At 35.4% G+C, this 25,948-nt stretch overlaps 1 protein-coding gene across 1 annotated transcript in view; it reads left to right on the plus strand.

The window, feature by feature from the left end:
- The window catches only part of LOC123544795 (uncharacterized), a 38,292-nt gene extending 15,764 nt beyond the window's left edge, over positions 1-22,528 (plus strand). Inside the window, 2 exon segments of the mRNA XM_053550490.1 lie at positions 21,840-22,149; positions 22,151-22,528. Coding sequence (XP_053406465.1) covers positions 21,840-22,149; positions 22,151-22,494 — 654 coding nt within the window. The 3' untranslated portion in view covers positions 22,495-22,528.
- Positions 22,529-25,948: the final 3,420 nt, after the last annotated feature.

Consider the following 25,948-nt stretch of genomic DNA (forward strand, 5'->3'; position numbering starts at 1 on the left):
CACATAAGATGCCAGTTTGAATATGCAATAGAAAATGTAAACGTAAAGGTGAGATTTCTAGGGCCTACTGGACATGAACTAGGCGATTGATCGTATCGGGCCATTAAGACCGACCAGAAACGTCTACACCGGAATTTTGAGGCCAAAGATGTGTTTTGGCACCAACCCCGGGAAAAGAGGCCCATGCAAAAAAGTAGCATCTCCCCCCGGGAGGCCTGGGGCCCTCAAACCGGACCCCTCTCCGGTTACGGGCCCCCACCCAGGCAAACAGGGGGCCCATTTTGGGGGGAGCCGTACCCCTGCATGGAGATACACCCGTTTTCTACCCCCCGCGGCAAGGGGCCCCCCCGGAAAAACAAAGGCACAGTGGGGCCCGCCTTGGAACGGTCGTGGCAAAACACCCCCTTTGGGGGGCTTTAAACCCGGTTTTTGGTGCACCTAAACCCCATTTACCCCACCATGTTCCAAAAACATGGGACAGTGTAAATAAAAATAATCCCCCCCGGTGAAAATCTAACGCAGTAAAAAAACAAAAAAAGGGATGGATGTAAAACCAAAAGGGTCGCCCTTTTGGGCGTTTTACATCAAAATCAGGTGTAATACGTAAAAATTTTTACATATAGTTGAAATGTTGAAAAACGACATTTATGTGTTTAAAATTTATTTTACAACTTGCGAAATACCACAGCTGCTTAAGTTTTATTTTGAATTGATGTTCTAGTTTATATTAAATCCACGGATTCGGTATGGTTTTTTACCGCTATTATCGATGTTGTTTCCACTTGAACTATAATTAAGGTTTGTTTACCCATTTTGCTTTCAATGTGAGAAAACAACTCAGCAAAATTTATCTAAAAATACACGCAGTATTTGTAAATTTTGAAAAAAAACAATGAAGTTTTGTCCCTGAATTTTGAACGTTGGGAATCCCGTCATGATTAAAATTTATAATGCCTTTCTTTATTTCAACCTTTAGCCTATTTGTGGCAAGTGCAGTTGTATGGTTTTCACTGTTCCCTTTAGTATCTTTTTTGTAAGCGCCCCTTTTAACAGTTAAGATACGTCAAATTGAAAGATGGACAAGTTCATTATAGAAATTTGCGGGAAGGTTAAGGCATAGCTTGTTTTTCATTTGTTCTTGTTACACAGAGAAAGAAACCCAGTTTGCCCAGATTTTTTAATAAAAAACTTTGTTGCAGTTTAATTCATGTTGATTGCATTTTTAAAGCTCAATTATGACTGATGTATTATGAAAAAGCTTTTAAGTCACTGTTATAATTTTTAGCACTAAGTCTTGTTCAGTATTTCCCTTTTTGTGCAACTGTATCGGAAATTCTGTTAAGGCAACGCGCCTGGTGCAACCCAGTAAATGCGTGCAGTCTTGGCATTGTTATTTTTTTTTTTTGTTTTAAAAAAAAATTCTAATGGTGCAGATAAAAGAGCCTTTTCTTTCCCACAAGTGATGTAATCCGATTTTCGGGAAAAATACAAAAGATGTGGCAATTAATTATACTCCCTCTGAGTAGTTACCACCCCTTCTAAACAATGGTGTTTTTGTATCTCGACCTGGTATCAAAAATACCCTTTTTTATAAAAATAAAGCCAGCCCGGAAAGGGAATTCTTTAGAAAGGTACCATCACTATTATGTCGTTTAAGGTGCTCCGTGTATTTAACGTGATAACCACATATCACGGTTATATTTTACAGATATTGCATTCATGAGAGGGTGATATGGAAAATGTTTACCGCGAGATATATGAATACCGACCGAGACGTTTTTCAAGCAATATGACAGGTTTAGTCAAGACCTTTTACATACCGTTCAACCCTATATTTATGCGCGCACTTCAACATTGTGTAGGCTAAATGTCAAATTCGATTCAATATTTGGTAGTTGTTTTCGAAACTTTGGCACGGACGGCAAATCATTATTTTAAAAGAAAAAATCTCTAAAGGGTTCACACATGCAGGAACACAAGAAAAAGTAATTCAGTACTATAGTAAACAATGTACGTAAGCACCTCGCCAAAATTGATCATTTCGGTCTTTTAATCGAATCGGATGCAAAAGTATCAATCTCTTAATAGGAGATATGAAAAAAAAAATCACGTAGGCAGACAAACAAAAAAGCGCTGTTGCTTATGTGCTATAAAATTAAGGATCATAGCACATGCGCAGAACAGAAAATAACGCATGTGATAGGCTTATGATCTAAAAGTTCATATCACATGCGCAACAGTGCTATTTTAGATTTCCGTGCATGTTATATTGATAAAAGACTGCAACGAACAAATATGACGAGGCGCTTATATACATATATTATAAATTTAAATTTTGTTCTTGCATTCATGCATGTATGAACCCTGTCGTTTTATTTTCTTTCTAATGGTTTTCTCTCCCTGCAAAATAAAAGAAAATCGAGAGCAACTTTTTATCAACTTGTGATCGAAAGTATGATTATAGGATAGAAAACAATAAACTAAGAAAATGAGTTTCACACAAACGTTTCGTTTAGAAACTAGAAAGTTACGCTTTTTTTTTGTTTGTTATCGAATGTTACGATGTCGGTTTCTGCACTGACGCAACAAGCTAAAATATATGGAATTTATTTTATGTGACCTGTAAATTGCTAACGAAAATTCGCCGTATTTTGGTGTGCTATATAGTAAAGACTCCTACTGTCTTTATTGTATTTGGTGTTTATTTTCTATTCAATAAATCTTTAAACTGATAATATTGATTTTCCTATAAATATTTTTAATTTTTATAAGTCTTCGGTATAATAAATTAATATGAATCAAATATGAATACAGACCTCTCCTGAAGCCTCAGTAAAATATACATATATCTCGAGGTGTATATTTGCAACAGGCTGAAATATTCATGCTTGCCAGGACTTCTCACATCTAAGGCGGACAATCAGTCAGTGTTTAAGTTTTATAAGCGTTCATTCCGCCCTTTTGGGGCAGTATCGCATTAGACCCCCAGCATGTCACCAGGCATACCGTTAAAGATAATTTCGGAAAATCAATGGTGAAGAAGATTTACCTCTACGCAGTTTCCGTAAAATATATGCCAAAAAGTCCAAAAAAGCGGGTCATTGTCACGACAAATGAGACCATAAACGACAGAAATCCGAGACGTGTTGCAGCCAATTAAGGTGGACACTATCGCGTCGCTATAAATGCTAGGTACAAGTGCACCCTTAAACTCTACCCTACTACCCCAATTTTTCATATCATCCTCAGTCTCAGGAATGCAATACTTATAAAAATATATATTGTTTTATTTACCTTTACTTCCTTCATGGTCTCCAAACTGCGCATGCATGATAGCTTGAATTTAAACATGATGTTGTTAAAGTGTCAATGCATAAACGCACGTAAACACATAGACAGGGAACTACCTCTCCTGTATTAAGAAAATTTAATACCAATTAAAATTACACGATATTTAAGACGTAAGCTTGGAAGCAAATTAAATTACTTAAATTTCCTCGAAATAGCCAAGCATCGAAAGTTGCCTTCAATACTTTGGTAAATGGCAATACATATGAATATACTAGACTACAACAGGGTTGATCACGAATGGACATCCGGCTACATAGTAACATGCCAACATGGAAGATATTAACTTTAAAGCGTAATTCGAAAATATGAGAAGTGCGCCACCTGGAGAATACAATCATCTCTTTTTATTCGCGTCAATTTTTTGAACGTCCCCTTCCTCAATCATTTTTAGTTTTTCAGTTGAATACTTAACTTCTAAAAGGCAATTCTTAGATACATACCAAGGCCTAGGTCTAGCACTTTCAGACAAGAAGCTTTTTTTAAGTTTTATTCAAGTTATATGTCTTATGTAAAACTTGGGACCCGCTGGGACCCTGGATACCAGGAAAGTTAAACATCTTCATAGTTTTAAATCAACATGATAAACTATAAAAAGTTTATAAATTGAGAAATGCATTTTGTATGTTCTTCTGAAGCAAGTACTGTCCAATTTTTTTGACCTGTCAAAACATGGACCCGGCTTTCATTATATTCTGCTCAAGCCTATATAAGATTAACATGAAAGCCGGGAACATGTTTTGACAGGTCAATTAAATAGTACAATAACTTACTTATAAGAGACTAAATTCATCTCAAATATATATGGTAAAAAATATTAAATATGACTCTTAACTGTACACTACAATTTACATACTGTGATGATTTTATCTAATATTTGGAAGTCCAAAGCAAAGACTAGTATCCGAAAAACCTATATTGTATGCAATTCATTGTAAATTCTTAAGATTAATCCGAAAAATAGTCTATAATTAGGTGTCTAAAATATTCTCTTTATTATTTGTAGTGACAAAATTAAAGGAAAGACAAATTTGACTTCTCCGCATGTCAAAATATTTGCACTCTTAAGAAATCTACAAAAACAATCTTACACATTAAGTTCAGCATGCATTTTACTAAATTGAATGAACAATCTTTTAACAAACAAAACTTTTGTGTAAATAGAATAAAAGAAGTTCCACATTTAACAGTAAATGGAAAAGAATATATCTATCATCCATGATGCTTGTATTTCATGACATTTCTAAAGTAAAAATATCTAGATCTTCCAATGTACATGAAAACACATCAGGTTCTTAATTGATAAAAACTTGCAATGTGTTAATATCTTTCAAAAATGACTATAAATTATTAAGTGTATGAAATCGCTAGAAATCAGTAAATTTCATTTGAATACTATATTTATGTACAAACAATACATACATGGAACAAATCATCTATTTTATGTGCTAATTAGTAAATTTCACTTGAATACTATATTTATGCACAAACAATACATACATGGAACAAATCATCTATTTCTTTAGCTAAAATAAATGAAAATATTATTCCTGTAACAACTTCAAATAAAACAATTTTAATGTCTGAACTGTTCCTTTCAGCAAAGCTTTATATCACTGTTTTTCACTATACGGACAACTCCATCATCAAACTTTACACTGTATCTCAAACCTAAAAACAAACAAAATAATACAAAAGTTGTTTGAAACAAGAGATTAGTCCAATTTCCCTGGTTTAACGATTTGGTCAGGCATTCTATAGAAGAGCCCTTTGTTGATAACCATTATAATTTCTTTAAGAAATGCAATTTCTTTTCTTATAGTACACAGTTGAAAAAAAAAACAACATTTAGAACTAATGCTAAGAAATAACTTGTTATTTTGGGTCATTCTAAAACTTAAAGTCATCAAACACAGCATAAAAATTAGTCAATGGAAATTAAAAAATGAATTATTCTTCTGAAATTAATTTTATAATAACGGGTTACATGCAAACTGGTCAAACACACAGTTGATAAATTTTATTACCATTTAGAATTACATTCTAAATGACTGCGGGGCACCATTCCTGTGCAAGCATCTTCCAGCGTATCTAAAAAGAGCAGACACTCTCTCTCCAACAGCGAATACAGAAGACTGAAAAGAAAAAGAATTTTTATAAATAATCTGTGGTGAGAGTGTGCAACAGTAACTGAATTTCATTTAATTTCCACTAACAAAGTAAGATGTTATACATGTATTTGCACTTATTCAGTTGCAAATGAAATGGAGATTACTATTACATCCTACAATTATTTACTGTCACATACAATACAACAACCAAATAAGTATTAGCATTCCTTTGCTTTCTGGAATGAATGAATGAATGAGTTGGGTTTTACGGCGAATCGACACAAAAAGGTCAATATATCGCCGAAAAAAAGTCAAACGGGTTCTTTAAATGTAAAGCTTAGTTACATAAAACCATAAAAGTAAAAAAATATATAAAATATATATTGTAAAACTCATTTGAAAACCCATAAAATAGTAACAGTTGTGAAAAAAAATCAAATAAGGTTCAGATTTTATGATATAAGCCGATTTGTTCAAAAATTGTAATATTTTGTCGGCAGGAATTTGCTCAAACAATTCCTTAACGATTCAACATTATAGTATAAATTGCCTGTGGATCGAAATCAAACACAGTCGATTAAAACATGTTTAACAGTAAGGGGTTGTTTGACCGGGTACAAATTCAGGTTGATCTTCTTTGTTAAGAAGATATGAATGAGTCAACCGAGTATGACCTATTCGGCAACGAGAAAGGATGACCTCCTCCCTGCGAACAGATCTATTTCCTTGGGGCCATCCACCTAAAGTAGGTTTAATCTCACGAAGTTTATTGAACGAACATTGTTCCATGGGGAAACTGCCATTTAGTTTAAAATATATTTTTGATATTTGACCAAAAATCAGTATATGGTAATTTCAATTTAGATTGATTTAATGAAAGTGATTTCTTGCTGCAGTATCAGCATCTTCATTTCCATAAATACCAACATGACTAGGAATCCAACAGAAAAATGATGGACTTATAGTTCATGAACCATGAGAAAAAATGTTTTAATGAGGGGATTTCTGTTTTACGGTTGTGATTGATTGTAATACAAAAGTGAGTGGGAAAAGATGATAAACTTTTTTTCATTATATTCTGAAATAAAATTAAGGGCCAAATCAAAAGCTTTTGCTTCTGCTGAAAATAAGAGCGTTTTTTGGCAAACGTAATCTTGATTGATGCAGATGGCTAACGGCGGCACATCCAACCTTGAATCGTCTTTTGAACCATCTGTATAAATTGAAAAAGATCTTTTTTAAGTCGACTTGATTTCATTATTTTTGGGGACTTGAATATTTCAGGGTTTGTTTTCAGACTTTCAAGACGGTTTTCATATCAAAAAGAACGTTGGCGAATTAAGAGCCCAAATGGTGGTGTATTCAGAACTAAGTTTTTCTTTTATGTCATCAAATTCAAAATCAGTTTCCTTCATAAAAATTGTTGAGCGAAATCCAAAAGGTTTAATTTTTTTGGTTTTCTGTCATACGAATCGTGGGTACTTGGGTTTAAATATGATTTTATGGAGCAGATTGGATTTGTTGGCAGCTACCCTCAGAGCATATTGCAATGACAGTTTTTCACGTCTGTGTAAAGGGAGGGTTCTTTTGCTTAAACATACAAACTTCAACGGCGATTTCTAAATGCGTCAAGAGCAATACGAAGACCTGATTATGGATAGTACCAACATTTGTAAATACGATTTCCTGGCTGAACATAAACAACACAACCGTAATCTAGCTTTGATCTAATCAAGCTCTATAAAGTCTTAACAAAACCTTGCGATCTGTTTCCCCAATCAGTATTTAAAATTTAAACCTTTAAAAGATTCAATGTTTTTCAAAAAATTTGGCTTTCAGGTTTTTATGTGTGGTATAAAAGAAAGCTTTTTATCAAATAAACACCAAAAAATTTTTTGCTTCGTCAACAACGGGTATTTTTGTACCATTTAGAAGAAGTTCAGGGTCACAATGTTGTTTCCGTAATTGACAAAAGTGGACACCCCTGAGTATTCGATTGGGAAAATTTAAAACCATTTTCCTGGCCCAAGTCTGAATTATTAAAACACTGCTGTAATTGGCGTTCAATGTACGCAATTTTTTGAACGATAACATATTAGAAAATCATCAACATAAAAATGAAAAATCTGTCCCTGGTGACAAACATTTCACAATATTATTGATTTGATGCTAAAAAGTGTGACAGATAAAGTCGAACCTTGGGGAACTCCTTGTTCTTGCTCAAAAGAGTCAGAAAGGTAGAACCAACACTTTTTTAAAAATTGCGATCTGAAAAAATTGCGATAAAAATGCTGGAAGACGACCTTTAAACCTAAGTCGTTAAGATCATTCATAATACCATATTTCCATGTAGTGTCATAGGCTTTTTTCTAAATCGAAGAAGACAGACACTAAATGCTCTTTTTAACAAATGCATCACGAATAAAATTTTCCAGCCGAACAAGATGATCATTTGTGCTGCGCGTTTGCGAAAACCGCTTTGAAAGTTTGTAATTAGGCCTTGTGATTCAAGATACCAAACTAGTCTAGAATTGATCATACTTTCTAGAGTTTTACATAAACACTGGAAGGGCAATCGGTCTGTAATTACTGGGTTAGTGCTATCTTTCCCGGTTTTGGTATTGGAATAACTATAGCTTCTCTCCAGGAATCTGGAAAAATCCCAGTTTTCCATGTTATGTTATAAATTTCAAGTGGGAGGTCTAATGATTCTTGTGATAAATGTTTTAAAAGTTGATAATGAATTTGGTCTGGCCAGCTGCAGAAATCATGACATTTGTCTAAAGAGTCAAATAATTCGGTGAGCGAAAAAGGTTATTATAATCTTCATCATTATTCGAATCAAAATTTAAAGGTTACTTTCTTTATTCGATTTAATTTTTGAAACCTTTTATCATAATGTTTGATGAAGAGTTTTTTGAAAAAGTTTCACCAAGTTATTGGCAATGTCCCGTTGCTAGATGCAATAGACTAGCTGATTTTGTATGAATGAGAAACATTTGAAGTTTTTCCTTTCCCAATTATTTTGCGAATCATTTCCACACTTTTTAACCGATGACCTAGAATTAATTTTTGAACGTATGAATGCCATGACTTTTCCTTGCTTGTTTATAGTTCTACGAGCTTTTGCTCTCAGAATCTTAAACTGATTGTAGATTTTCTTTTTTTCGGCCGTATATTGAACTTTTAATGGCCGCTCTACGTTTTTTTGAACAGCGGTCTTAAAAATCATCATTATACCAAGGCTTATTTTTTTGTTTACCATTTCTTGAAGTTTTAGGAAAAGGACTTTTCAGCAATATCGGACAGAAGAACGAAAACCGATCAATAGGATCATAAAAAAAGTAAAATTCTCCAAAGTCAAAACATTTTACATAACGTTTCAATTGCTTCCAGTCAGCTTTATTTAAAAAATTTAAGTATGAAGGGTGGTCTGATGGCAGATTGAAGTATTTGAAATAATAAAAGGAAAATGGTTTACTACCATGCAAGTCATCCAGTACTTGCCATTCAAAATCAAGAAAAATGTTCGGTGGGCAAATTGTCAAATCAAGTGAGGAAAAGTTACCCGTTGCAGGATGAAGATAAGTTTTGGATTTATCATTCAATAAACAGAGGGCATTTCTTTCAATAAAAGTTTCAATAATTTGACCTTTAGGGTTGCTGTCAGAACAGCCCCAAAATTCATGATGACCATTAAAATTTCCCACAGCAAAAATGGTTGTGTAATTGTTTTTTTAAGATCATCAAGATCTTTAAGATTTAGTTTAAATTTGGGAGGTATGTAAACGAACGAATAGTAATTGGTCGATGTAAAGTACGTTAATTGCAACTGATTGGATACTTGTATTTAGAACAAGTTGTCGTGGCGGACATGCATTATTAATAATAATAGATGTACCACCAAAAGCTCTATCATGAATATTTATGAAAATTGTACACTGAATAATTTTTGAAAGCTATTTTGTCCCGTTTCCTTTAAAAATGTTTCACTAAGGCACATAAGTGAAGGATTATATTTTGATAAAGAAGGAGAATTTCATTATAATTTGCTTTAAGTCCACGGCAATTCCACTGATAATTTTACTTTTCCATTTACAATGGGAAACAAAAGTTTAACGACTGGAAAATTAAAGTATTTGTGTTGTATTGATTCAGGAGTTGGGAACCTTTTGATCTTCCCCTCCTTTGGGCTGGTTAAACGGGCGGAGCAGATAATGGCGGATCCTCATCATCCTCCCCCGTCAACCGGTTCATATCAAGAGGGAAAACCGTATGGGTTTTTATGGGAATCATTTGATCCCCTTTTCCCAAAACCCCTCAGTTTCAAGTCAATTTTGTTTGGGTGTTTTTACTCACCCCAGTTGATTAGTGTTGATGTAGCATTTTGTTTTGACGATTTTTGAACTTTCGTAGTTTGGAACATTTTTTACAGCTGGTGGTAGCCTTGGGTTTTGCAGCTGCATTTTGAACTGCTTGGTGTCTGAACAGGTTTTGCTGGAACGTTGGCTTTTTGTTTTGAGCATTAAGAACGGGCACGGAATCAGTTTGCGTAGACGCATCAATACATTGAGTTTGATTTGTTGAGGTAGATTTTGTTATGGAAGAATAATTTGTTTTTAGTGATGGTGGCATAAAATTTAGCATTCGCAATTCGTCTAGCCTCAGGGAAAACCAATGCCCTGTGTGAACTTGACATTGAGGACCTCCTTTTCGAATCCTCCATGTCTTGCAGTCCCCGAGACCCGGCCCGAATGTTCCTCACCGCAGTTCACACAACACAATGGACCCTGCACCTGTCAGGCTCATGAGAGAAACCGTTTTGTTTTACATTTAGACATAGAATTCGCCTTTTGCAGTTTTATTCGTTGTCCAAATTTGAAACAGTTGTAGCACTGAAGGGGGTTTGGTATGTATTTTGGGGGACCTTTGTGTGGAGATAAACCTACTTTTATAGAACAGGAAGGGAAAGGGGACGCCAAATATAAGTATAAAAGTGTTGGTTACGATTTCCTTTCCATCTCTTTTTAAATTTTGACGCGTCTGGCAGCCGTAACATGCTGGTCAGAAAGCCCTTGCCCCAGTTCCTTCTCGATACCCCAGCAAGGTCGGGACAACGAAAGACCCCCCTTGAGAATTCAGAGTGCGGTGCGCAATGCACTTACACGGACGGTTGAAGAATGATGTTAAGCCTAAAAGATTTCGAGCATGGTTGATTTTCTACCTCAACAAGTAGATCCCTGTGCGTAAAATTCTTTACCGATTTCGGTACTCCAGCTATACTTTCTAGTGTCTTTTCTATCACAAATGGGGAAATGCTGGTTATTTTGAAATTTTCATCACAGATTGAATAAGTAGAAATCTTGGGAAAAACTGTGTTAGATGTTGGGGACCGGGAAGGATTTTCACCTTCCGTGCTATCAGAGTCCCGTTTCAGATGCGGCCGTTTGTTTTTATTTATGTTTTCCATATTTAAATGAAATTTATTTTATCACTCGCAGCCCCACCCCCGCGGAGTCCAACAAGGGAACATGAAAACAGAGCGGATATCCAGCTCATACATGTTGGGATACTGTAGTGATATACTCGGCTAGGTTTTTACAATCTTGTTCATACACCAGCTGTATTGCAAAAAAGCAATCAGGGGATTCAAGGGATTGTTACTCTACCCACCGATTGGCCCTAAGCACCGCCTTCTAGGAAACATAGATTGAAGTATATAAGAAAAATATTGTTTTAAAGAATTTGTGTGAACGTAAATGAAGTGTGTTGACGCAGTAAAATGTGACAGTAAGCAGAGTAAAGAAAGGTTTTGTGTAACGTATTTGTTCCAAAATTATGTTTGTGAAAATATAAAAATGATCATATGAAGATGCAGTTTGAAACAAACAATAGAAAATGTAAAACTAAACGAAATGTGAGATTTCCTAGGGCTTGGCAAAGACTAGCCGATTGATCGTATCGGGCCAATACGACCGCCAGAACGTCTACACCGAATTAGAGGCCAAAGATGTGTATTTGGTGCCCACATCCCGGGAAGAAGATGGCGCACATGCAAACAAGTAAAGCATCATCTCCCGGGATGCCATGGGGCACCTCAACATCCAGGCTCTCCTCTCCGGCTTTCGGGCCGCCACCCACGGCAAACAGGTGGCTCCATTTTCGGGGGAGTCGTACCCCTCTGCATGAAGATGCAGCCAGCATTTTCTATCCCCCCGCCGGCAAGGGGCATTTGCTTTCTGGAAATTTCACTAGCACCTATGTTATTGTTTGTTTCAGATTCTGATTTAACTTTTGCCTAATGAACACCAAATGCAATATTTTTATATAATACATAAAGCATTTGCTTGCATGTTCAATGTAGTTCAATTATATATATCAGAAAAAACAAACTACCTTGCTACATATCTTTGTTCTGGATCTCATTTTGCGCTTTAATGTCATGTAATTCTGAAACAGAAATTAATTTAAGTGTACAAGAAACTATTACCAATTGTCATTAAATTATTCATTCAATATTTATTCAACCAAGTCTTATCTTTTTGAAACAATTTCACCGTACTGAAGAAAAAGGGCATTATATTAGTATGTGTACAAAGATACTCATTTCCATTTAATAAGTGAATTGATTGCTTTCATCTCTATGTGTTTCCACGAGTGTTCTTTCAGGTGTTCCTTTTTGTTAGAAGATTCTCCCCAATACATATGGAAGCAGTCAAATATTACTTATTATATAATTATAAATTTATGTGATTGGTTTCTTTTAACCCTTACCCTTCTGAATTTCTATAATGAACTGGTCCATTGTTCAATTTGGACAGTGCCATTAACTGTCAAAATGTGCGTACAAAACAGATACTGACTAAATAGTGAACAATGCAGATCATGATCAGACTGCACGGATGTGCAAGCAGTTTAAAATCTATACTGGTCGCAAAGGTAGAACCAATCATGTCCAGCATGGTAAGAGTTAAGAAACTAAACAACAATCAATAGTATATAGTGCAATCACTATCGACAGATGAATACTTACATGTCAATTCTCTTCTCAGTGAATACTTTCCTTACTTCATCACACACAGGAGTCTGAAATAAAATTCGAATATTTCCATTAAAATTGGCATAAAACAGCGCAAGTAATTTCTAAAGAGAAACAAGCGGACCATGGTGACTCTGGATATCTCAATAGTTTGAGGTATATGGATGTAGGAAATAAGGTAAAGAAGTCAAATATAAGTTGGCACCGAAGTATTTGTCCCAGTGTTTGAACATGTTTTATATGTCAAATTGATCAAGAAAGTAGGTCATTAGTCAACATTCATGGTCAATGCAAGTCAGTTTTAAAATTGGTGTGCATAACTGTATATGCCATCAAATTTCGAGGCTTCGTTTTACTTGAGGTCACCAAGTAATTATAATTAAATATTTAGAAAATATGATCTGATAATATTTGATCATTTTTTCCTATTTAACTCATATAAAAACTAAGTGACCCTTGGCAGTTAATTAACTCTGCGTCATGATTTGAACAACCTTAGTACAAAACAAAAAGACTTACAGCAGGTAAGGAAACTGTTTGCTCTGGGTCGACAGGGTGTAGTGGATCCCATGACCTGATTTTCTTCAACAACAAATGCCTGGAACAACAAAAAAAAAATCAAATCAAAAAAAGAAAAAACAAGATTCATAAGGAACAGTTAGGCAATAACAGTGCTGAGCTGTCAAACCCTTCAACAGAGTAATTAGAAATTACTAGAGTACAAAACAAAAATATTCATCAACTCATCACTGAATACATATTTTTGACTAACTCGTCACCAATTAAAAAAAAGTGCACAACTTCATATGGTGAATAAAAACCTGTTTGCCATAGTAACTCTAGGTAGGTCAACGAGATCTACTTATTGTAAATTCATTAGCTAGACCATTCTTCCCCTCTGTTGTTGCAGGAAATAAATTTAGATCAGACTTTCAAAACAAAATAAACATATGCCCACTACCTTCCTTGGCAATTTCATGAAGATTTCAATTTCTTAATCAACAATAACATAAGACTCTAGGCAGGGACAATTATAGAGGCTAATTCATTAACAAAGATGTTTCCTCATCCCCTCCATTACCATCGCTGCCAGCCATTGGAGAGGGAACCTCCATTCGAATCTCGGGACTAGCAACCTGACTGGCACTATCTTCGCTGTCTTCACCTTCATTCTTATAAAAAAAAGATGCTGTGATTAGTACACAACCGTAATCTAGCTTGGATCTAATCAAAGCTCTATAAAGCCTTAACAAAACCTTGCGATCTGCTCCCCAATCAGTATTTGAAATTACCTTTAAAAGATTCAACGATTCAAACATTTGGGTTTCAGGTATTTTATGTTTGGTATAAAAGAAAGCTTTCTATCAAAAAAAACACCAAGAAATTTATACTTCGTCAACAACGTGTATTTTGTACCATTTAGAAAAAGATCAGGGTAACAATGATGTTTCCGTAATTGACAAAAGTGGACACACATAGTTTTTGATTGGGAAAATTTAAAACCATTTTCCATGGCCCAAGTTTGAACTTTATTCAAACACTGCTGTAATTGGCGTTCAATCGTACGCATATTTTTTGAACGATAGCATATTAAAAAATCATCAACATATAATGAACAATCTGTCCTTGGTAACAACCATTTCACTATATTTAATTTTGATGTAAAAATGTAACAGATAAAATAGAACCTTGTAGAACTCCCTGTTCTTGCTAAAAAGAGTCAGACAGGGTTGAACCAACACGTACTTTAAAATTGCGATCAGATAAAAATTGTGATATAAATGTTTGAAGACAACCTTTTAAACCTAAGTCGTTAAGATCATTCATAATACCATACTTCCATGTAGTGTCATAAGCCTTTTCCAAATCGAAAAAGACAAACACTAGATGCTCTTTTCTAACAAATGCATCACGAATAAAATTGTCCAGTCGAACAAGATGATCAGTTGTGCTGCGCTGCTTGCGAAAACCACTTTGAAAGTTAGTAATTAGTCCTTGAGATTCAAGATACCTAACTAGTCCAGAATTGATCATACGTTCTAGCGTTTTACATAAACAACTAGTAAAGGCAATCGGTCTATAATTACTGGGGTTCGTGCTATCTTTCCCGGGTCTTGGTATTGGAATAACTATAGCTTCTCTCCAGGAATCTGGAAAAATGCCAGTTTACCATGTAATGTTATCAATTTCAAGTAGGAGGTCTAATGATTCTTGTGGTAAATGTTTTAAAAGTTGATAATGAATTTGGTCTGGGTCAGCTGCAGTATCATGGCATTTGTCTAAAGAGTCAAGCAATTCTGTGAGCGAAAAGGTTTATTATAATCTTCGTCATTATTTGAATCAAAATTTAATGGTTTACTTTCTTTAGCTGATTTAATGTTTTGAAACCTTTTATAATAATTGTTTGATGAAGAGTTTTTTGAAAAAGTTTCATCAAGTGTATTGGCAATGTCCTCCTTAGTAGATACAATAGACTGGTCTGATTTTGTAAGATGGGTAACATTTGAAGTTTTTCCTTTTCCACTTATTTTACGAATCATTTCCCAGACTTTTTTAACCGATGACCTAGAATTAAGTTTTGAAACGTATGAATGCCATGATCTTTTCTTTGCTTGTTTTATAGTTCTGCGAGCTTTTGCTCTCAGAATCTTAACTGATTGAAGATTGTCTTTTGTCGGCCGTATATTGAATTTTTAATGGCCGCTCTACGTTTTCGAACAGCGGTCTTACAATCATCATCATACCAAGGCTTATTTTATGTTTACCATTTCTTGAAGTTTTAGGAATGGACTTGTCGCAATATCGGACAAAAGAACCGAAAACCGACCATAGGATCATAAAAATTTGAAAAATTTCCCAAAGTCAAATCTTTTTACCAAAAGTTTGGAATTGCTTCCAATCATTTTTTTAAAATTTTGAAAATGAAGGGGGGTTTGAAGGCATTTTTAAAGTATTTGAAATAATAATGGAAAATGTCACTCCCTTGCAAGTCATCCAGTTTTTCCTTCAAAATCAAAAAAGGATTTGGGTTTGACAAAGTCAAATCAAGCGAAGAAAATTATGTTGCGGGATAAAGATACGTTTTTGTTTTCATTTAATAAAAGAGGGCTTTTCTTTCAAAAAAAGTTTAAATATTTCCCTCTAGGGTTGCTGTGGGAACAGCCCCAAAATTTCAGGGTGACCATTAAAAACCCCATAAGCAAAAAGGTTGTGGAAATTTTTTAAATCATCAAGATTTAGTTTGAACTTGGTGTATTAATCGACAGATAAAATTTGGTGTGCAATTTAAACGTTTTTTAAAACTGATGAATTTTTGATTTTAGAACAATTTGTCGTGCGGCGCTTTTTAAACATAATGATATACCCCCAAAGCTGTCAGTTTAGTATTAATGAATTATCATGAAAATTTTTTAAAAGCTATTTTGTCCTTTTCCCTTTAAAATTTTTCCTAAGGAACTAAGTGAAGTTTAATTTTCGATAAGAAAAGGAAATTTATTAAATTTTGCCAAGCCACGGCAATTCCACGGGATAATTTTACTTTCCTTTTACATTCTAATTTTAAAATGGTAAACACAAATTAAAAGACCCCAAATTTAACGAAAATTAGTGCTGCTTGATCAGGGGGTGGGCCCCTTTTGATCTTCACCCCCTTTGTTTTAGTTAAACTCGACGGACAGAAAATGGGGGACCTCATCATCCTCCCCCCGTCAACCGGGTTCAGATAAGGGGGGGAAACCCGGTTTTGGGGTTTTGAAGGGGTTTTGACCCCTTTTCCTTTCCCATCATTTTCAAGTAAATTTTTTGTCTGGGTTTTTGACTCCCCCATTGATTAAAATTTGAACAACTTTTTTGTCTTGACGACGGGTATTTGAATACCGGGGAACATTTTGTACCTGGTGGTAGTGGGGTTTTAGTGGGGGCCCATTTTGAATTTGTGATGTCTGCTTGGGTTTTTTCTGTTTTTTTGGGCTTTTCCTTGGGTATTTTTTTGGACGGTACGAATGGTTTTTTTGGTTTAACCGTAAAAAAACGTTGATTTGTTTGTGTTTGTTTTTGTGATGGAAAAAAATATGTTTTTGTTTGTGATGGGGGCAAAAATTTAGATTCGCAATTTTCGTCTACAAAGGGAACCCAAATCCCGTGTGAACTTGCATTGAGCACCCCCTTTTTCGCCCCTCCATTCTTGCAGTCGCGGCCCCGGGTGAATGTTCCTCCCCGCAATTAACACACACAAGGACCCTTGGAATGTCTGGCTCATGAGAGGAAAAACCGTTTTGTTTGTTTTTATGACAGATGAAATCCTTTGCAGTTTGTTTTTTTTCCCAAATTTAAAAACAGTTAAGCATTAAAGGGGATTTGGTATTATTGGGGACCTTTTTTTGAGATAACCTACTTTTACAAAAATGGAAGGAATGGGACGTCAAATGTATATGATAGTGTCTTTATGATTTCTTTTCCTCTCGTTTATTTTACGCATCTGGCAGCTGTAACTGTTTTTCATCAAGTCCGCAAAATTTTCCGTCTCCAAACTCAGCAAGGTCAGGACAACAAATGCCCCCCCTTGATGAATTCAGAGTACGGTGTGCGTTGCACTTTATGGACCCGTAAAAAGATGACATGAAAAAAAATTTTTTTGCATGTCCCTTTTTTCAACTTCGAGGAACCCCCTGGCGCAATTTTTGACGTTTTTTTGGGCGCCCCGGCTATACCCTGGGGGTTTTTTTTCAATAAAAAAAGGGGGAAATACTTGTCTTTTTGAAGTGGGTTTTCAGTAGACTGAATCAGCGGAATCGCGGATAAGCCATATTACTTGTGAAAGGTCAGTAAGAACTATTTCCCCTTCATCCCGTAAGAGTTTCCGTGCTGTCGTTTTTTTTTTTGGTTTTCCCTGATTAATGTTAAGATTCATCACTCACACCCCCCCACCCCCCGCGGAGTCCAAAAGGGGAAAACAATAAACGGGGAACCCAGCTCATAATGTTGGGGGTTCTGTATGAATATGGACAGTATTTACAATTTATTTATATCACCAGCTGTATTACAAAAAGCAATGGGGGGGTTCGGGGTTTGTGCTCTACTTACCCGATTGGCCCTAAGCCACCGCCTTTAAAAAGCAAATTGAAATTACAATTGCAATACATGTATAAACTGAAGGGTGAAAACGTAACATATTTTGCTGAACGCAGAAAAAGTAACCGTAGACAAATTAAATTTAGATTTTGTGTAACGTATTTTGCTCCAAAATTGTGTTTGTGCAAATACAAAATGAAAAAAATAGATGCAGTTTGATATAAACGACAGAACATGAAACGTAGAAAAGGGGTTTCCTGGGCTTGGCATCTATCGATTGATCGTACGGGCCCAATAGACCCCCAAATAACGTTACCCCAATTAGGGGCCAAAGAGTTATTGCCCCCACCCCCAAAAAGAGGATAAAACATGTAAAAAAGCAACATCATCTCCGGGGTATGGGGCACCACAACACCGGGGACCCTCTTCCCCGGCAGGGGCCGCCACCCACGGGAAAGGGGAAAGGGGGGCCCCCCTTGCGGGGAAAACAGGGTTTTTTTTTTTTTTTTTTTTTTTTTTTTTTTTTTTTTTTTTTTTTTTTTTTTTTTTTTTTTTTTTTTTTTTTTTTTTTTTTTTTTTTTTTTTTTTTTTTTTTTTTTTTTTTTTTTTTCCCCCCCCCCCCCCCCCCCCGCCGGGAAGGGCCCTTCAGAAGGGTAATATTTGGTTTTTTTTTCAATTTATGTCTTACTTTTTTTTTCATTCAGGACAATGATGGAAAATATGCCACCTACATTTGTATTTAAGACCCCAAATTTTAGGAAAACCCAAAAAGAACTCTTTTGTGATGATATTTCGGCTGGCCCGGTGAAAATGAAGATATTTTGAAAGGTACATAATTATTTTTAAAAAAATCCTTTTGGCAATTAACAATGAATTCTTTTTTGCTGTTAACTCTAGATCATCACGTTTTTAAACCGAACTGTAAAAAATATACGGAGGGGGACTTTCTCGACCCCGCGGCCCTGTAGGCCTCAGTTTTAGTCCACCCTTGGTTAAATTTTGATGACTCACTTTTTTTAGTTAAATTGATAGATTACTCCCAAGGGTTAAAATAGTTATTTCCTCACTTTTGATCATATCACAAGGGTAAACTTGGCGCCAAAAATTTTTGGGCTTTCCCCCCTTTTCCCAAATTTTCAGGGGAATATTCGGGCACTTTTACTCTCTTTGTTGTAAGTAAATTGATTTGATTCGCTTTACTCGACATCTACCACATCATATGGCACAAGGCCATCATAACTTTGCTACCATTTTTAAAAATTATGTTCTTAAAACTTTTAGGTTATTTTGATTAAACTGTCTGTCAATCTGGGGCATACTTATTTTCTATTAAAAGGGATAGACTTCAAGCTGGCTGTTTGGAGGTAGGGGTGCGATATTGTGAAAGAACAGAACATGGGCTCAAGGTTTAATTTTTGGGGGTTGCAAAGTGAATCAAAAGGGCAAATCTGCCCCTCATATAAGGGGATGGGGCATAACTTTTTGCGAGCCCGCTTGCGAAAAGGGGACTAGTTGTCCAAATGACTGTTCGGTTTGTGTGGCGTCAAAAGGGCAAAATTTAGTAATGACCTTGTCTAAGCATTTTTCTGCATGAAGTGATTTTAATGTTTCTTGGCAGAATTGTTCACCCGTGAGGGTAGTGTCCGTCCCAAAAACCCCGGGATAGGGCTAACACAAAAGGGCACTATGAGTACTTTTTTGAAGAGCAAAATTGAAATTTGGGACATTACAGTTTACCACCCAAACTTAAAATTTATTTTTTTGTGACCCTTTTTTGTTTTTTAGATACAGCTTTTAAATTTTGGTGACTGTATGTTTTTCATGGGCGATTTTTTAAAAAAAACTTTCAGTGACCATGAATTTGCGTACTGACCCCTTTCTTGTTTTTTGAGCTAAGCAAAGGATTTGGTCACATTTTTAAAATTTTATTCAGATTTCAAAGTAAACTTGACTCTTTACCTTGACCCACGCGGAAAATTTTCGTTTTTTAAAACTTTAATAGGAAATTGGTTTTTTTTATTCTTTTTAAAAAATTTTCCAATTGTAAAATTTTTTTAGAATAGTAGGGCGTAAAAATTTAACCACTCATATATGGCCAGTCACTTGATTGATATATTGGCCCTTACCCTTTTTGAGAGAGCGAGGTCTACGGATGTGGGGGTTTGGTTTGATCCCCAGGCGTGGGGTTGTTCTCCGTAAAAGCTTTGTAAACAACACTGGTCTGATACATTTTTCCTCCACCCCTTTATTCATGGGGAGAAATTGGCAGTACTGCAAAAACAGGTTTTTATGGTATGGGGAACCAGGAACACTGTTACAGTAGGTTTAAATGCCCGGTTTTTTAACTGAAATACTGTTGAAAAGGGTGTAAACCCAAAACAAACAAACTGATATATTGATGTAGTTAGAACAAAAACTGTAAACTTTTTGTGGGGTAACATGTGCATCAATAATGAAAAGCTGGCTATTTCCTTTTTTCTATTGAAATTGATTTTTTAAAAGAAACTTAAAATTTTATAAGGGGGGGGTAGAATTTTTGGGTCGACAGCATTTTGTGATTTTTTTTCAAAATATTAAAATTACTGACAAAATGCCCCTGTTTATCTCAGTTGAGGTTATATGGTTTTGTTAGATTTTTTTTTAAAATTGAAAGTCCCACTCTTTATTCATACAAATTGTTAGGGATAGAAAAATAGAATGGACAAAAACATTTGGTCAATGTGGAAATATCTGTACCTTCACAAAAAATTAAACTGAAAGTATTCCCTTTTTATTCAGTTTTCTACTTTGGGAAAGGGTTTTAAACTGTTGGACTGTTTTTTTTTAGCCCCTGACAAAATGTCCCTGAGCACAAAGTGCTCATGTGAGGGTTTGTGATCACGCTGTGTTGGCGTCCGTAGTTGTACATCAATTTATCGTCCGCATAAAACATTTGGTTTTAAAAAGACATTTTCTTGAAACCAAAGAATTTATTTGATGAAACTTGGCCCTAATGTTCCTTGGGTGGTCCTTTACAAAAATTGTTAAAACAGTTCCGCTTGGTTGCACATAGGGGCTGCCAGAGCTAAAAGTAGAAAAAACTTCAAAGTCATCTCCTAAACAGATGGTCCCCTTTTGAATTTATTTCACACAAATGGTCCTTATGTCACCCTCTACCAAGATCGTTCAAATTATACTGATTCATCAAAAACATGGCGGCTAGAGGTCACTTTTCCCCGAAACTGTAAAAATCTTGTATGAAACTGCTGGCCTGATTTTAAAATAATTTTACACAAATATTCCTTGTGTGACCATCTACCAAGATTCTTCAAATTATTTCAATTCATCAAAACGTATGGCCGTTAGAGGGCTAAAAATCTTCTTGTGTGAAACTGCTTGCCCGATTTTAGAATAATTTTACATAAATTGGTCTTTGTGTGACCCCCTACCAAGCTTGTTCAAATTATTTTGATTTGTCAAAAACATGGCCGCCAGAGGGCGTCGTCACTTTTCATATATATGTATATAGCGGACACTTTTGAAAATCTTCTTGTGTGAAACTTCTTGCCTGATTTTAAAAATTGTTTTACACAAATGGTCCTTGTTTGACCTTGTACCAAGATTGTTCAGATTATTGTGATTCGTCAAAAATTTGGCCGTCAGAGGGTGTGGTCACTTTTCCCTATATGTATATAGTGTGAACTTTAAAAATCTTCTTGTTTGACACTGCAAGCTCGATTTTAAAATAATTTTACACAAATGGTTCTTGTGTGACCCTCTACCAAGATTGTTCAGATTATTCCGATTCGTCAAAAAAACATGGCTGCCAGAGGGCGTGGTCACTTTCTTCTCTGAATCAGTAATAGCTAGATCATTGATATTTGGCGTGTGATATCAGATTTGTAATTTCTATACCATAATACTTCAAAATATTATCCTAGGTTCAAAAGTGTGTGTGTGACATGTATATAATAAAGGCTAACATAGAAGAAACCTAACTCTGTACTTATACAAACCACTCTTGAAGTCTTGTACACAAGTGAGCGCTTTATGGTCAGTGACTCTCTTGTCTAAAATATCAGTGCGTACTTCTTGAATATACCAACTTTGTTTATTATAAGAAGTTTGTGGCAGTCATTGCAGTGTTTAAAAATTTCAATGAAGACTTATCTGTAGGCATTTTCCGGTAAGTAAAATTTGATAATGTTGTCATTTAACAAAGAGGACTGTCTTTTGAGCTTCGATCAGTTCATTTCATTTTGTTGGAGGTATGACACTTTTTTTATTTTCAGGTAAAACTTGGATTTCTCATGGTAGGTCATACCCATGAGGATATTGACCAGGTATTCAGCAGAGTTAATGCCCACCAGTCAAGAGTTGATGCCCCAACATTACCTGCTCTACATAGTGGAATACGACTGTCAACTTCCCAAGCACCAATTGTTTCCCATCTTTCAGGCCTCTATAATTATAAAGAACAGCTTGAAGACTGCAGAGGCTTGATTGAAGGAATCTCAGGACCGCACCAGTTTGTCTTTAAAGAAATAGAAGGAAAGATTACGGTGACATATAAAAAACTGGCCTTTGGCCTCAGAGGAAGCTAGATCACTTGATCTGACAGAGTACATACCAACTTTCAGTGACCTGCAGTGTGTACCAGTCAATAAGAAAATGAAGGACGAGGTAGAAAAAATGAAAGTAGACCTCCCAAAGTGGAATGATAGTGGTAGGCTGTCTGAAGACCATTTGCAATGGTGGCTGACTTATTTAGCTGAGCAAGATACTGTGAACCCAAATGTCCCTGTAGTAACTGATTTGCCTACATTCAAAACTCCAGAAAGGCAGATACCAGACATTACATACTTACAAAATGACATACTAAAAAGTTCGGAGAAGGAGAGAAAATCTACCAATCTAAGACTGAAGAAAAGCAAAAGAAGGAACTAATAAGGAAAAGAAGGATCTATAGTGAACAGTCTGTTAATGCGCAAATAATGTTATAGAACAGTTGATGATGTACGCAAAGAATGTTATAGGAACAAAATGAATTGCTGCCTCCAGTGTGTAACAATCTTCCCAGAGTTTTGACTAACATCATAACTGCCAGAATGCCCCTTTTCTCATTATGGGGGTTATGTTTGGTCCCATAGAATAGCATAAATTTTCACCATCCCTTGTAAAAATAGCCCACTATAAGAAAAATATGTCTAATTCATTATTGATAGGTATGTATTTATTGCTTGCAATTTTGATAAAACTTTTTTTACTAACAATATTATTAAACATTATACAATGTGGACCTTTGACGAAGTTTGTAAAGCCCTTTCCTTTTTATTGAACAACATTTACATCAGGTTTTGGGGAAAGCAGTTTTTAGACAAGTTGTTGGTATTCCATGGGAAAAAAATTGGGGCACCCTTGTCGCAGATTTGTTTTTATATGTTATGAAAGAGACTTTATGTTGAGCCTCTCTCCAGATACGCAGGCAGATATTATAACGGCATTTAATAATACATCACGCTATCTAGATGATATTCTTAATATGGATAATTCGTTTTTAGAGAATATTTCTGCTCAATTATCAGGTTTTTAAGGTAAAACAGAATGGGTGCGCACCATAAACCGGTTTAAGCTCCCCAGGGGTGTTTTTGCCACCGACTGTTCCGGGGCGGTGCCCCACTGTGTTTTTTTTATTGTTATTTTTGTCCAAACTCGTTGACAGAGTTATAAAAATATGAACCTACTCTTGCTTATAGATGGAAATCATGATAGTGTTCAAAGTTTCAAAGTACAAAAAAGGTCATAATTCAGGCATAATAGTTGTTAGAGTTATGAACTCTTGCTTACAGATGGCGATCATGATGATAAACAAGTGTCCAAAGTTAAAAAGTCATATGTCAAACAGCCTATACAAAATATGAACTACTAGGAAAAGCTCAACCAGGATTTTTGCAAGTTAAAAGGTACCCTAATTTAGCCAAAATCCTTGACGGAGTTATGTACCCTTGCCTAAAATTAGATATGGTGATGATACACAAGTGTTGACAGTTTCAAATTTTTATCTCGGAAGGTTTTGCCAAAATGTGAACTGGTACTAAAAACTTAACCAATGTGTGACGCAACGCTGATGCCGTATCGAGTAGGATAGCTATGACGTAACGTCAAAAGTTGCAACCCATTAGTGTAACATAAAAACGACGTCAAAATCATGAAAAATCAGTAGTTTACACATGATAAAAACGGGACATCTAAATGCTATTATTTCATTTCAGGCATATTTTTATTTCATGTTATATTATAAAACAATGCATACTTATATCAAAGCGTACATTTAAATATAATAAAAACATTTTGACAGACTGATATTACCTTTTATAACATCTGAATGTTAAAGAATACTTTTCTCTCTCGTAAGTTTGTGTTTCTTTATAACTGTGAGATTTCACCCATAATCTCAAGAATGGTTCCATTTAAATAAACCAGTAAGGAAATAGAGTTTTTGCTTTTTTTTAACAACACACATTATTAAACTTGAATTAGTGCGCGTTTTCCCCCCATTATCATCTTGTATGACAGAAGTCCCGTTTTCGGATAGTAAAGACCGCCGTAATAATCTGAAATATACATATCAATTTTTATGGTTGTCTTTGAAAATCCACTTTTTTAAACAAATAGCAGACCTTTCTATCATTGTAGGTATATTCATTATATTTTGCCATTATTAAATAAAAAAAAAAGACAGAATGAAAGGCATCTTGACGTTATTTTCTTTTGACGTTAGTTTGTTTGACAATTTTAAGAACTCATTCATCTGAAAACAAGAGCCATGTTAGACATGGCCAATCCCCCCGCCGGGCATATTATAATTGAAGGCTAAAGTTCCTGGTAAGTTTGTGTCTGAAAGTATTTTTTTTTTTGGGAGAAGCTTTGAAAAACCGTTTAGTTGTGGTCCACATCACGGGTTTTAAAGATGTGGAGGAAAGAATTATTCAGTGGTGAAGTGGTTTACTGCTAAATTTTATTAATTTTCATTAACAGTATAGCTGTATGATGTTTTTCTATATGGCTACTGTAAAAAGAAGGCATGGAAAGCTAACAGGGAAAAAGAGTGCCAGAATGTCACAATATATGCCCGTCACAGCAAATTTCTTTACTCTAGCACATGTATTTGCAAATGGAATTTTAATTTTGTGGTTGTTTAGTAATCATTGTAAGTCTTTTGTTTTTCTAAATCCACAAAAAAACTCCTTACCAGGTAGAGATGTCTTAAAATACACCTAAAATTGGAAAGTAACATCCAGGTTGTACCACAGAAAAGTGGTCTTGTTTTTTCCTGTGGTCAATTATAAAAATGTTACAACATAAGTTTTTTATAGTAACAACTAATGGAAGTTAATCTTTAAAAAAAAAATTGAAAGTCCACACAAAAATCTTTACTAGGTAGAGATTGGTCAAAATACACCTCAAAATTGGATGTAACATGCATGTTGTACTACTGAAAAGTGGTCTCGATTTTTCCCTACGACTTGTAATGAAAAAGTTACAATAAAAGCTATTTAAAGTAACAACAAAGGGAAGTAATTCTAAAGAAGGGAACTGCGCATGACACTTCGTCTCATGATGGTGTATAATTGTGCCAAGTTACATCAAAATCCCTCCATGCATGAAGAAGAAATGCTTCGGACAAAGTCATTCTTGTATCTGACCTTTGGCCTCTAAGTGTGACCTTGACCTTAGACCTAGGGACCTGGATCTTGCGCACGACACTCTGTCTTGCGGTGGTGAACATTTGTGCCAAGTTATATCAAAATCCCTCTATGCATGAAGAAGAAGTGCTCCGGACAAGGTTTTCATTCTTGTATCCTTTGACCTCTAAGTGTGACTTTGACCTTAGAAGTAGGGACTTGGTTCTTGCGCACGACACTCCATCTTGTGGTGGTGAACATTTGTGCCAAGATATATCAAAATCCCTCCGTGCAGGAAAAAGATATGCTGCAGACATTTTTTTTTTAAGAAAATATGATAAAGGGGAATAACTCAAAAAGTAGGCAAGGTAGAGTTATTGTTCTTGCACATTGCACTTCCTCCTAATGTGTTCTATCAGTGTATGAAGTTTGAAGAAAATCCCTCCAGTACTTTTGGAGTTATGCTCCGGACAAAATTTTTTAAGAAAATATGATAAATGGGAATAACTCAAAGAATAGGCACGGTAGAGTTATTGTTCTTGCACACTGCACTTCCTCCCAATGTGTTCTATCAGTGTATGAAGTCTGAAGAAAATCCCTCCAGTACTTTTGGAGTTATGCTCCGGACAAAATTGTTTAAGAAAATATGATAAAGGGGAATAACTCCAAAAATAGGCAAGGTGGAGTTACTGTTCTTGCACACTGCACTTCCTCCC

The sequence above is a fragment of the Mercenaria mercenaria genome, chromosome 9 (assembly GCF_021730395.1).
Source record: "Mercenaria mercenaria strain notata chromosome 9, MADL_Memer_1, whole genome shotgun sequence".
In the NCBI taxonomy this organism is placed as follows: domain Eukaryota; kingdom Metazoa; phylum Mollusca; class Bivalvia; order Venerida; family Veneridae; genus Mercenaria; species Mercenaria mercenaria.